Here is a 14,804-nt window from a genome sequence, read left to right as displayed (position 1 = left end):
CTACGCAACTCCACGCCACTTTATGACAAGTCACTCCACGCTACCCCACTCTAGTCTACCTCACTTCATTCTACACCACTCCACTCAACTCTATGCCACTGCACTCTACTGTACGCCACTCCACTCCACTCTACACCATCCACTCCACTATGCTGTACAACATGGCTAAAAGACATTGGCAAAGCTGAAAGCTCTTGTGTAGGTGAAACCTATTGGCTTTGCCAATGCTTGCTTTAGATTGTTGCCTCCATTCATTTCCGTATTTCCATATATTTTATCCTTTCTATTAAAACGGTGGCGCCATTGCAGCAACCACCACAAAGACTTGTATCAGTTGCTGTGTTTCTGAAATGTAACTGCTATTTGGTTGGCTGGCATAAGCAAAAATGAGGGGAAAAGTGCTTTTGCCCAGTATGCTGATGTTTCGTAGGCATTAGGCAATGCAAGTCAACTCACCCTCAATTACACAGACTATCTCCTTTCAGGAACATAACATCTTTCTTTAGGTTTACCCAGTTGTGAAACAAGTAAATGGTGTATTATAGTTCGATAACAAATTATTAAACTTAAAATAATTAAGACTGTACAAACTCACAGCCACTCCTTGATGCCTACAATGCCACCGCTTCAAAGAGCCATGAAGGTCATCCTCCTATGGCACTCTCACTTTCTACTATAACTATATAGATAGCTCGTTCAGGTTGCTTTTAGAAGGGTGGCACCATGATACTAGAAATTAGCTGGCTTTGCGCACAATCTCAGTCACACTTTCTACAACACACAAAGGAGAGATCCATATTTTGAGACATCTGACAATTTAGACATATTGCACAACAGTATGATTATGTTCATTGACACCTCTTTTAAAGTTTTGGATTAAAGTAAAAACGTCTTAATCATTCGGCTGCATAAGAGTTCATTTGTTTTGGTCGTCTGAGCTGCTCTCTAGGACTTCTCAATTACATGGACCTCACAGGAAGACCCATATCCTACACAATGAATCACTGCGCTATGATGAGCTGATTTGTTTTAACTCTTTTTTATTACATTTTTCATTATTCCGAAAATCCGCTTATCACAAACACATACTGGGATTATTTATTTTTTTTTAACAGAATTTCACTTTTGATCACTCATGTCAGGGTTCTCGTTAATTTGTATTAAGTTCCTCACGTTGCCTTATCCATCTTTCCCTCTACCTTTTTTCCGTTCTCCACAGACCCTGATTCCTTCACAAACTTTATGACAGCCCACCACCCTAATGGTACACATTTTTCCTTAAATGCAAGTAAACTATTGCTGAAAAACGAAATCTCCTGAAGTAATACAGTATTATATATCTAAGCTGCCCGATGTCACCAAACTGTCCATGAAGTTTGATCACTACTGTTAGCAGAATTCTTCTTGTTTTCAACCTATTATCAATGTGAACCTATGTATTTTGGGAGGTCAAAGTCATTAAAACTTTCACACCCACTGTTTTTGTTATAATGACCCCATCTAAAGATGCTGTTAGAACCAGGTCATATCTACTGACAGCAAAAACAGATATTTGTCCCACCTTCTCCATGTCCAGAACTTTGTCCTGCATCTCCTTCAGAGCGCTAAGGGTCTCCATCTCCCGTAGTCGAGATTGCTCCAGCTCCATCTCCAAGTGGGACACAAACTCCTCAGTGAAGCGGGGATCACTCTGCAAACAAGAGTCGCACATTACGGTATGCATGAATAATCTACCCTTAGGAAAAACCCAAGTACAGATAGCTACATAAGAAGTGACAATATTCCTCCAATACTGACATCTTGAATTCCACTGATGGTCATATTTTCTCAGATGAGGAATTTAATACACTTTTTTTAAACCGATCTGCCTCATTGGGAATAGAAGACTACCAGGCGTCGTGATGCAAGAGAGACAATACAAATACCAGTACCTCCGCAGCTTTTTCCAAGCATGAAAATGAAACCAGCCATCTTCTTATTGAAAAGACAAGTCAAAGAGTACTGCATGTGATTTTCACAGAACACAGCACTGCAGAAGAAAGTTATTTGCCTGTAACTACAGTTCTCCAGTGTTGGTATTGTTCAAAGATTCAAACACTTGAATTATTACCCTTCAGACTGGGCACCCTTGGTAGTCAATGTTACAAATCTTTATATCGATACACTCAAATAACGTTATTTTATAATAAACTTATAAATAACTTTATATAAAGTTATAGAAAAGTTTAGTTTAGGGCTCAAACTATGGCAAATGAGATGGGGAGGCTCAGTTCATACAGCTCACAGAGACTTCAACTATCAGATTCTCAAAGCTTGCCAAAAGTGACATCTACTTGGAAAGGGGAGGAGGATGTGTTACATGTGAATCTTTGAAAGAGCCAAACTCTAGAGAACTGTAGTCACTGGTAATCCATGTTGCTGCTTTGCAAATGTTTTTCATGCGTATTCCAGTGAACAGTGCAAATTTGGCAGCCATGCCTTTGGTGGAGTGGCCTCTATTATGTAATGAAGAGGCCCCACAGCTTTGACATGGCAGAAAGCTTTGCAGGCTGGAAACCACAGGTGATTACCTTTTTTTGATATAGGACAGCACTTATTGAAGGTGTCCAAAAGAAATGAAGAGTTGGACAAAAGGTGTCACGGTGTCACAAAATGTCTGGACTGCAAGCATTAAGTGAGGGCAGAATGATAAACAGGATCCCTTATATTGGAGGTCCCTCATCTCTCTAGCTAATTGGAGGACCAGGTCTCTGTCTCTAATGTTTAGGAGCCTGGCAATGGTGGGTCTGACTGTGGATACTGGTGGCTGGCAAGCCACCAAAGAGCGATGTGCTCACTCCACCACAAATAACCTAGAGAAGTGAGCAGATCTGAACAGGGATATCAGCACATCCTCAACAAACATCTCAATCTTTCCAGTGTCCGTCTGGGGTTCTGGGATATCAAGAATGCATGCATTAGTACACCTTGATCTTGCTTCCAAGTCTTCGGTTTGCCTTTGATAAGTGAAAGGACTTTATCCATCTTCAGTAGTTTTTCTTTATTGCCTTTAAGATCATCCTCCTATTATGATCTTCGGTTCTCTGCTTCAGTCAAGGGATCTTCATGTTTATCAATTTTAGCGGCCATTGTGGCTATATGGGAATTGAATATATCTATTTTTTGTCTATTGAAGAGAGGCACGACTGCATGGCTTTAAGCAGAGTTTTCACTTCCAGTTTAGCTTCCATGTCATCTTGATCGTCATGCTCTGTAGTACCTGGCGGAGACTTCTGAGTCATGATGTTTACCAGTGTGGCGTGATTCAAAAGGTAGTTTAAGCTTCTTGGAGTCTGTTGTTTTCCCCATTATGGAGTATGACATGTGTAGTTCTTAACCATTCGTTTCTTTTCTAACTCAGCCATTAGGCTTAATGGGTACATTTACATGGAGTGTAATTAGAAGTTGCAGCCCTGCGGGTTAGATGAAACAGGATGGGTCTTGCTGTGGGTCACACTAGCCATAATGCACAGGAAGTATGTTTTCGCAGTGGAGGCAGTCAGACCCCCCACAACTCAGTGAATTCGATTCGTAGCACAAGCAGTCCAATCACCTGTGTACTGGGTATTATTAGGGCTGTGCAGACCTCGCATTGCCTGTGGTGAAATCTTACCTCTTATTTTTTAAACTGTCAATTTGCCCTCCCAGAGACATCTCTCCTGGCCCCACCATCCAGAGCATGTGGTGCCATGGTAAAACTTATACATGCATCCGGGTTGTCCGTTTAAGGTAGCGTAAGCCCCTGCAGATTTGAGATATGCCCCTCTTCTCCATCATCCAACTGGGTCTTGCATCGGGTCCTCACGGTAAGGCAGCAGCCAGCCCACAGGATCCACAGTCATCCCAGGCAGGTGAGTCATTAAGCTCCCGCCGCCCGCTGGGCTTAGAATCACTCACCTCTTCTCTGCATTTCGCACCTCAAGATATGAAGGGCGCCACTTCTCGGTCCATCCTCCAGGGTCAGAGGTGTAGTTGCAAAACTAATATGCACACCTGGGGTGACTTGTTGTGGTACAGAGAATTCCTGCAGGCATAAGGCATTGCCCTCTCCTTTGTGTCAGGTTGTCTAGGCAAGGCTGTAGCCCTACAGGCCTAGCCCCACAGGCCCCATTATCCTCCCACACTGGTATGCCCCCAAGTCCCTGGCACCAGTAGGGATCAGAATATATTGCCCCTCCTCTGTGCTTCTCCTGGAATGTAGGGTGACTGCACTCACACGTGTATCCCACTTATTGGGTTTATTGGAGGTTTTCAATGGTAGCCCTTTTCTGTTTATCTCGGAGTGAGGGGCTGTCATCCTATGAGCTCTGTTACAGGATTCCTGTAGTGTAGTTTCTCACTTGTCAGGGGCTCGTGGGATTCAAATAGATATCATTCTGCTCAGGATGGGACCGTGACCTCGGCTTAGGTGATAGTTAGTCGCATCAGTGCTCCTGTAGCATTTTTGTGCTGTGATTATTCTCTCGACAATCAAACAAGCTACGGAGACTATAAATATCACATAGATTGTATTGTACTGTAACATTTATATAGCGTTTACTAACCCTATGTGGTGGGCACTGAAGCGCTTGCCTACATGGGCTGCACGCTACACCGTGTAGGGTGCTTGGTTGGAAATGTGTTGTCTTTGTTTAGATCCTATGTGGGAAGTGTTTCCATGTGGTGCGTGAGGGCCACCAAGGTGCAGTTATCGTGTTATGGGACATAACACTTAGCAGTGTGATGGATGTGTGAAGTGTGTCACACAGGCACCCCATTTATGGTTTTCAGTAAGCTGGCAGCTTTCAGCAACTCTGCAGGTCCTTTTAGTATTTCTTATGTTCATAGTACACTTAGCTGGTTACTGTACTGGATTGTCCATTCTGAGATACTTCGTTTCAAGTTTATGGTCTTGAGCAGGCAGAGGTTAAAGACAGAAGTGGTGGAGAAATCTGCTGGAAATTGTTTTTTTTCCCAATTTTATCCAAACATCTGATTGTCATTGCGGGATGCCAAGAAGTGGCCGTAGTACTAGTCAGCACCAGCAGTGTTTTTGACTAAATTAAGAGTCCTCCACTGATGTTAATCTCTAAGGTAAGGCTCAGAATTCAGATTATTAGTGGCTATATAATGATTCTGCTGTGGAAGTTCTAATCTTAAGGGCCCTCATTTTCAATGGTGTGGTTACGTTTCCTGATCATCGTCAACGTCTGCCTTGGAGTCAGTACTTTCCCCTTCTTCTTGCTCGCCTTGTTCAGGAGTAGGGTGTTTATGATGACTAATCAGGATGCTACCAGGGGAGTAGTGAGTATCATCTGTGCAGGAGGCACAGTTTGGGATGACTGCAGTGCTGATGGACCTGGCTGTTAGGGAGATGGCTGTGGCTGAATGATAGATGTTTCTTGTGGTACTTCAGGAGCCGGAAATAACCGGGCCTAGTTGATGCAGATGAGGAATGATACATATTGCTTGGAGAGTTTGATACATTGGGTGGTGCAATCCCGATCAAGACTAGAAGTGTGGTGGTGGAAGTCTATGCATCATTTGCCTCAATATGAAATCTCCATGATGGATGGTGGGTGGTTGCAGAAATGCAGGTTTTTCAGGAAAGAGTGCACTTTGAATGTAGCGGAAATCCAGGAAAATGTTTTCATCTTCAGAATAACCAGGTACATAATGGATGTGCAATTAAGGAGGCCTCTAATGGAGGGCTAAGCTGAGAGCCGTCAATACTGGAATGAAGTGAAAACTGACTTCTGATCACATCAACTTTCCCTCCCACCTCGTTCCGAAGAATAATTATCAGTTGTGGCAAAGGCTTCAGAGTAATTCTAATAGGTGAAACAGAAGTCAGTAATGTAATTCTTGCCAAGGTAAGGTTTTGCATCATAGTCAATGCCGCCATTGTCGATTAAGAGATCATAGTAATTGTTTGTCATTTTCTACATGCTATTTGCCAACTGTGTAGTCTTTGTTGATGGGTAGTCAAAGGTGAAGGCTGTAGACAATGAAGTCATTGATGGTAGGCGTTTGGTACTGTACAGAGCAGAGGACTTGACCACCGACAAAGAGACTAAAAGCTTTAATTTCTAGGCCTTGTCATGGGACATGTCACCAAAAGTAGATGCCTGTACCTTAAGGTCAGGCAAAGAGGTGGTTTAAAAATATACTGAACTAATGAGAGAGCAGAGCTCTGAGGAGCCTCTGTTGCAGCTTGACATGATGTAGAAAATCTGACAGTTGGAGCCTGCGAGGAGAGTTTGAGGCCTGGGGCGCTTCACCTTATTGGGGCATAAAATATGAGGTAGATAGACTCCAATCAGTCTATGGCTTTTCCTAAATTATTTGAATATATGTGTGCACTGTTATGTTGTCATTGACTATCAAGTGCACCCAGTGTGATGATAGGAAAGAAGGACTGAAGCAGTTGAATCTATAAAAGATCTAATGCTGAAGAAGAAACGGTTAATTAATTACATGCAATAAAGGAGTTTCTGCATAGGCACCACTAAGAGTTCCTGGTTCACCATGTTAAAGTTTACCAAACATCTGGGGTTGGGGGAAAGGGCACAAATATATAGAAGTTTTCAGAAAAGTCAAAGAAGAAAATAAGTTACTGAACTGCAACTGTAGGTCTCCAGTATTGGAAGCTTTCATAGATTCACATGCTGGAATCATTCCCCGTCGTCGAGATGGGACTCCCATCTGGACGACGGGGAATGATTCCAGCATGTGAATCTATGAAAGTTCTAGTACTGGAGTAAGAAAATAAGTTACTTAACTGTAGCTCTCCAGTATTGGAAGCTTTCATAGATTCACCATGGGCATAACACAGGCTCCCGCTCAGCACAGTACTCAGGTCTGAGCACTAAATCTGGAGCAGGGGCCCCTCTGTGTACATTGCAGGGTGGCCCCTTAAACTTTCATTACGACACTGAGATGCACATGCTTGAATCATTCCCTGTCGTCTAGATGGGAGTCTGATCTCGACAACGGGGAATGATTCAAGCATGTGAATCTATGAAATTTCCATAACTTGAGTAAATAATGGAGAAAACAGCACTGTTATAGATTTGGTAATGGCAGCAGGTTTAAAAGAAGGTGACTCCTGGTCTAAAAAGGATGAAGAAATTCAAAGGCACAAAAGGCACCAGAATTTGAGCTGAGACTAAAAGATGAGGTAGGTCCTTGCAAAGAACAGCACAAGGTGACACATCTTTGTTGCTTATTACTGCAGTATCCCAATGATTATGAAGTACCAACAGCAAGAATCTATACTCCAGCGGAACAATAAACACAGAAGACAGGACAGGACTAATTATTCATCACTGAAAAATGTATTAAATGAATGTGGTCTCAAATATATTGGAAAATTGCAAAGAAAATACAAGCTCTGCAGAACGCAAGTAAAATTTACATGCTCTAGAAATTACATCAATATTAAGAACCACACTCGAGAAGCAAAGAACAAGTTACTTACCTTCGGTAGTGATATATCTGTAAGAGACATAGATTAGTTATTGATTCCTTACCTTTAGAATTACCCCCCGGCGTCAGACTGTTCCAATGCACGTCGAAAGGTGGCGTTGGTCTGCTCCGCGTTTGTCGTTGGCATCGTGGTCGCCGGGATGACATCGCGGTAGCTACTTAGATGCCCCCCCTCATGCACTAAACTAGGGCCCTGAGATGGGATTCCCTGACCCTAGAAGTCAGTTCGCAGAATGGGGAGTATGGGTGGGGCCATAAGAAATCTATTACTAATCTATGTCTCTTACAGATATATCGTTACCGAAGGTAAGTAACTTGTTCATCTGAAAGACAATTAATTATAGATGGCTTACCTTTAGAAAAGATACCCCAGCAATACCAACCCCGGAGGTGGGTCTGCAAACTAAGTTCACACCAGAAAGTCCTGGAGAACCGAATGGCCAAAGAAGCAGTCTCTCCGGACTTGGCTGTCCAGGCAGTAGTGTTTTGTGAACGTGTGCAGAGATGCCCACATAGCTGCCTGACAGATGTCATAGAGGGGGACTCCCCGTCCCAAAGCAGTGGTACATGGCATCACCCTGGTGGAATGGGCGCCCAGTACCACTGGAGGCTGCTTCTTTGCCAACAAGTAGCAAGCTTTAATGCACAAAACGACCCACCGAGAGATGGTCCGTTTGTGCACGGCCCGACCTTTTTTGGTACCCACGTAGCCAACAAAGAGCTGGTCATCCACCCGGAATTGCTTGGTGCGATCCAAATAAAATGAAAGCGCACGTTTTAGATCCAGAAGGTGGAGCCTCTCTTCCTCCTTAGAAGGATGCGGAGGCGGAAAGAAGGTGGGCAAAGTGATGGTTTGACAAATGTTGAAAGAAGTAACCACTTTGGGAAGAAAAGAGCGTCGAGTTCTAAGGACAACCTTGTCCGGATGGACCACTAGAAAAGGAGGTTATGAAGAAAGAGGCTGGAGTTCACTCACCCTGCAAGCAGAGGTGATGGCGACCAGAAAGGCAATCTTTAAAGTGAGAAGTCTGAGAGGACAGTTAAGTAGCGGCTCAACGGGAGCACACATAAGATAAGTAAAAACCAAGTTCAAGTCCCACTGAGGCATTACGAAGGGAACAGGAGGAAAAAGGTGAGTAATGCCCTTAAGAAAGCGATTTCCAACAGGGGACTTGAAAAGAGAAGGCCTAAATGGCTGAGAGATGGCCCTTAAGAGTGCCCAGAGCAGAGCCCTGCTGGGCTAAAGTAAGGAGGAACAAGAGAACCTCAGAAAGGGGATCCACAGCCTTTGCTGCGCACCATGCCACAAATGTGTTCCATCTGCAGGCGTATACCGTCTTAGTGGAGGGACGCCTGGCTGCCAAGATAACATCACAGACTTCGGGAGGAAGGTCAAAAGGCTGTCAATTGTCACCGCTCAATCTCCAGGCAAGGAGGTGGAGGCTGGGCAGGTTCGGGTGGAGGACTGTCCCCTGATGCGGCAAATGAAGATCCTTCTGAAGAGGCAGTCTGATCGGAGGATCGATGGCCATGTGTGACAGCTCGGGATAACAGATTCTTCGTGCCCAATCTGGAGCCACAAGAATGACTTGGGCCCGGTCGTGCCTGATCTTCTTCAGCACTCTGGGCAGAAGTGGTATAGGCAGAAAGGCGTGTAGAAGATCGCAACTCCACTTGCGATTAAAAGTATCGCCGAGCGAGTGCCGCCTTGGAAATTCCAATGCGCAGAATTGCGGACATTGAGCGTTCTCTTCGGTGGCGAACAGATCTAACCAAGGCTCTTCCTACTGCTGAAAGAGAACTTGCACCATCTCCGAGTGAGGACGCCATTCGTGATCCATCATGCATCTGCGGCTGAGTTTGTCCGCCCTGGCGTTCAGTAAACCTGGCAGGTGTTGAACCACCAGGGATATATGCCCTGATGTTCCAGCCATGTTCAGGGACAGAGAGCCTCTTGACATAGGGTCCACGAACCCACCCCGTCCAGTTTTTTGTAGTACCACATGGCAGTGGTGTTGTCAGTGAACACCTGCACTACTCTTCCCCGGACAGAGGGAAGGAATGCTTTTAGCGCAAGACGGATCGCCCGGAGCTTCAGGAGGTTGATGTGAAGCCTGGCCTCCGCTGGAGACCAGAGGCCTCTGATCTTCGCCTCTCCAATGTGGCTGCCCCACCCCAGAAGTGATGCATCCGTCACCACTGTGAACTCCGGTTGGGGAAGGGAGAGGGATCTGCCGTTGACCCAATCCTGGTTTGTTAGCCACCACTGCAATTGTCATGAAGTGCCCTCCGAGATCTGAACGCAATCGGACAGATTGCCCTGATGTTGGCCCACTGCAGAGCCCGCATATACCATATGGCATGATCCACCAGCAGGATGCAGGAGGCCATGAAGCCCAGCAACGGCAGGGTCATTCTGACCAAAACCCAGGATAGAGACTGAAAGATCGGAATCATAGCCCAAATATCCCAGAGTCGCTGGTCGGGTGGATAAGCCCAAAACGGTGTCCTGTCCAGAACGGCTACGATGAAAAGGAGCTTCTGAGAGGGAATCAGGTGTGACTTCAGCACGTTTATAGTGAACCCCAGCGAGTGCAGGAGGTCCACTATAGTCTGGAGGTGGGAGACGACCGCCTGGGGCAAGCCCGCATTCAACAGCCAATGGTCGAGATAGGGGAAGACAGGAACCCCCGATCTGCGCAGATGAGCTGGGACCACCGCCATCACTTTTGTGAACACCCGAGGGGCGCTGGTAAGGCCAAAGGGGAGCACAGTAAACTGAAAGTGCTCATGGTCTACAGTGAACCGCAGGTAACGCCGGTGGGCTGGGAGGACGGGGATGTGAAAGTAAGCATCCTGCAAGTCCAACGCTACCATCCAGTCTCCAAGGTCGAGGGCAGACAGGACCTGAGCTAGCGTCAACATTTTTAACTTCTCCTTCAGTTGACGTTCCTGAGATCAATGATAGGACGCAGGCCTTTGTCCTTCTTAGGCACCAGGAAGTAGTGGGACTAGCAACCACGACCTACTTCTCGGGCAGGAACTCGAAGTTCCCTTGGCCAAGAGAACTGTAACCTCCTGCTGGAGAAGGGCCAAATGATCCTTCAACATGCAATGGTACTGAGGTGGCATGCATGGGGGTAGTCTCGAAGGGGAGGGAGTAGCCCCTTCGGACTACCTGCAAAACCCACCTGTCCGACGTGATGGTGCGCCAGTCTGCGAGGTGATGGTGAATCCTGCCACCCACTGGGGATTGGTGGCCATGAAAGGTCGAACTAGGAGGGTTTGGAGGCTGCTGCAGAAGGGGAGCCGTTGGACTGGCCAGCTCTCTGGCCCCCCAGACCCACGACATTGGGTCCCACAACCCCGGCCCAAAAGGGGCTGGACAGCTTGTGCCGGCCAGTGGCTCTGGGAGGAACATGGCAGGGCACCCCTTCCGTAGCCAAAAAGGGGCGAAAAGCAGACTGCGCAGGGCGGGCGGAGAAGCCAAGGACTTGGCCTTAGCCCAAGAGTCCTCAAAGCGCTCTAGCGCGTTGTCTGCTTTGTCACCAAACAGCCGACGGCCATCAAAAGGCATGTCCAGCAAGGAAAAACGAGTCGACCTCAGCCAGGCGTAGCGCCGAAGGGCTACTGACGTTGAAATCGTCCTGCTTAGCGAGTCGGGGGTGTACAGTCCACATCTTATGGTAAACTTGGCTGCGTCTCTCCTCTCTGCAAATGCATGGGAGAGCACGGCCCGGGCCTCCTCAAGGCACTGTGGCAGCACCTGTACTACCATATCCCACACAGAGTGAGTGTAACGGCCCAACAGACATGCAGTGTTCACCTACCGCAGTCCCAAGCTGGAGGAAAAAACATCTTCTTCCCAAGATGGTCCAGCTTTTTGGATTCCCTATCAGGTGGCGTGTTAGGGAATGCGACTTTGGATGTAGAGGCTTGGACCACCAAGCTCTCAGGGGTGGGGTGTTCGGAGAGGAAAGAGGGATCGCCCGGAGCCAGGCGGTGGCATCGGGCAATCATCCTATCCACAGGAGCCCCTGTGTTGGGCCTGGACCAGGTGCCCAAAAGTATGTCATGAAGGGCTTCACTGAAAGGCAGCAGGGGCTCCGAAGAGGCCGGTGTCGGTTGAAGCACCTCCGTCAGGAGATTCGTCCTGACCGCCACAGTAGGGAGCTCGATGTTAAGAGCCTCGGCCGCCCTACGCAACACCACTGCGTATGAAGCACCCTCCTACATAGCCACGGTAGGAGGAGACAGCATGCCAAGGTCTGGGAAGGTATCCAGACCACTGGCTTCCCCCAACTCCTCTCTCCAGTCCGGTTTATCCAACTGGTCAGTTAAAGGGTCTACAGACCCTCCCAGGTCTCCTCACCTCCTCTGGTTGCCAATCTGGCCTGTAGGGAAAACCAGGGTAGAACGGAGGTACAAAAGTACCGCTCGGCGCAGGATTCGGCGTCGGTCGACGTCGGTCCGGCTCTGTGTCCAAGTGAGGGTGAAGGCCGGGGTCGACGTTGGTTGGCGACCCAACTGGTGCCGGCTTCGGAGGTGGTGCTGGTGGAATCAACGCCAGGGCATGTGTTACAAGGTCAACCGCCACTGATCCGGATCCAAGGGGACCCTGTGATGCCGGGGCCCGGAGCCGCCGGCGTCAAGGCCCAGGGCCCCCAGCCGAGTCCGCGGGTCCGAAGGCGTGTCGGCGTAGTCGGTCTGCCCAAAGATGGCATGCATCGCTTTATAGAAACTCCGAAGCTGAGCATGGGTCACTTCGGCTCCCGGAAAGAAAGGGAAAAACAGAGCCGACCCTTCAGGCTCCGCACGCAGAACCGCGTGGCGGGCACCGTCCGCATCCCTTCTCCCTCGGCAGACGGACAGGGAGAAGTCTAAGAGCGATGATGCTTCTTCGGCTTCTTTGATTTCTTCTTGTGCTTCGACTTACCTGAGGAGTGCGAAGACTTTAATGACAAGTGGTGGTGACTCCGCGACCGGTCCTTCGACCTCCCATGCGACCAGGACCTCGAACAGCGCAGAGCCGACTGACGGGCCTCGAGAAGCTTTCGGGACCGCTCCCGTAAAGACTTCGGATTTATGATCCGGCAGTCAGAGCACGACTTGGGATCATGGTCGCACTCTAGGTACCACAGGCACACGCGGTGCAGGTCCGTAACCAACATCAGCTTGCGACAGGTGTCGCAAGCCTTGAAGCCGGGCCGAGGACGACTGGACATCCCTGCGTGCACAAGGAGTCAATAGACTCAAAAACGGTGTCAACAAAAGTCACAAACAAAAAGTCAGTCAAAATGTGACTGGAGATTACAAATGCTTTGAATATAAGCGGGGTCCATTAGTCGCCTTCCTTACACGGGGCTACTGCTGGCGGTCTGCCCCCCGACTATTAGAGACATGCATCTCTTCCAGTTCTAATACCCAACTCGGATGCCCAGTCATATATCTAGCCTTCTCCATCTGAGTTGCCACCACACACCTTGTTAGTGGGGGGGGGGGGAGGGTTTTGGGGGATTATTGAGTTAACTGTTAAGCCTCTTCTTTAAATTGCCTTTTTTTTGGGGGGGTACCTTCCCGGTCAGAAGGGTGAAACACCAATGTGGCGCGACTGCCTGGACTATGATACCACTATGTGATGGTAAGGACTTCTTAGGCCTTGAACACTTAGGAACTGTTCTTTCACTATAGCATGTCCGCCGGTCACAGTTCAAAGCAGCAGCATGTGAGAAACAATCCCCAATTTTGATTTCGCAGGCTATGTTGTGCTGTTTTGTTTGTCAATGAGACTCCTGTGATTGCAAGGCAAGTGTTGTTTACATACTAAAATGCGAATAAACATATGTTTTGCAAAAAAAGTGACTGGAGGAAACGCTCTCTCTGGATCTGCGCTGCCTGGTGGGGAAAAAGAAAGAACTGACGTCAGTGCACGAGGGCGGCGTCTAAGTAGGCTGAGCCAACTGACGCCACCTTTCGACGCGCAGAGGTACTGCTGCCGAAAAAAATCTCCGGATCCAGTCTGACACCTGGGGGTAATTCTAAAGGTAAGGAATCTATAACTAATTGTCTCTTTCAGATAGGTGCACATGCTCGCTCAGGCAAGACAGTATGTCTGAGTGTTGGACAGCACCAGCTACCTTCCAGTCTCTGCACCATTCACATTGGTAAAGCATTAACACATGAACTAATATTTGAGGCCTCTAGTTACTACTATTTTGATTGGTACGGATGATGGTGCTTGCGTGGCATACTGGAACAGCACAGACGTTTACGATTTTCCATGTTCAATGGTACACCGTCTAGTGTTTTGTGCACTGCTAGTACCACATCAAAGTTGGTTGAGTTCCCTGGATAGGTTAGATTTTCCTTACCTAAGGGGAATGCCAATCTTAAAGATTCTACTGCCACAGCATACTATCTACGTGAATAGCCTTTGCTTGCTATGAGGTGTATAACTTGTCAAAAGGCACTACCCCAAGACATTCATCATGTCTCTAATTTTGTACCAAAACCTTGGTTAAGTCAAAAGTATGAAACAAGTCACCTGCTCTGCCTTGCAGAAACATTTGTGTGTGCTGATGCCCTCAAAAATAAACCGAGGGCCTTTTGACTCAATTGTCTTTGCTTGTTGCCTGACGTGTATACTTTAAGTGCCTTATTAATGACAAATTGGATGTGTGCTGCCCAGACTAAACTGGTATTGACGATGCACCAAAGTCGAAGACGCCATTAAAATAAACTGACACTGCTTCAACTGCACAGGTGTTCAAGAATAACAAACACCTGATGCAATTATGGAAAGTACAATGTGTTTCGCATACGTGAATCCACTTGGTGGTTTAAGAACTCTGAAAACATTGATCAAAAAATGATTTTGATGCTATCAGGTGCAACCATTTGGCAGCTGCTGTGCATAACTTCAAGATCTTCACCAGTGTTCACTGAAACAAACGTCTTACTGGTCGAAGCACTTTTAGAAAAAGCGATAGCCTTCAGTTGGTGATACAAAATATTAATACTTCTAGACAATATTTATTTTCATCTGATACAAACCTTACCATCAAGCGTTTCAAACAAAGATCTAGAGGGGCGATGTATAAATGAAGGGGAATTGGGTTTGTTGTGGTCAATCTGTGAATTTTCGCTTTCATAGCTTCATGGTACAGTCAATGTTCTTTTTTAGATGCAGGAGCTACTGATGTCACAGATAATCTGTTGAGCTACTGATGTCACAGACAATCTGCTGAGCTATTGATCTCACAGACAATCTGCTGACGCGTCAGTGTCCAGTAATAAAC

The 14,804-nt window shown here is 47.1% G+C and overlaps 1 protein-coding gene across 2 annotated transcripts in view; it reads right to left on the bottom strand.

Moving 5' to 3' along the window:
- EVI5L (ecotropic viral integration site 5 like) overlaps positions 1-14,804 on the bottom strand; it is a 1,383,225-nt gene that overhangs the window by 295,343 nt on the left and 1,073,078 nt on the right. For both annotated transcript variants that reach the window (XM_085654281.1, XM_085654282.1), the window contains one exon: positions 1,562-1,690. In XM_085654281.1, coding sequence (XP_085510407.1) covers positions 1,562-1,690 — 129 coding nt within the window. The remainder of the gene's footprint in view (positions 1-1,561; positions 1,691-14,804) is intronic.

Source organism: Triturus cristatus, chromosome 4_1, assembly GCF_964204655.1.
Source record: "Triturus cristatus chromosome 4_1, aTriCri1.1, whole genome shotgun sequence".
NCBI lineage: Eukaryota > Metazoa > Chordata > Amphibia > Caudata > Salamandridae > Triturus > Triturus cristatus.
Note: the sequence above shows the minus strand (reverse complement) of the source record. Positions and strands in the feature narration are given on the sequence as shown.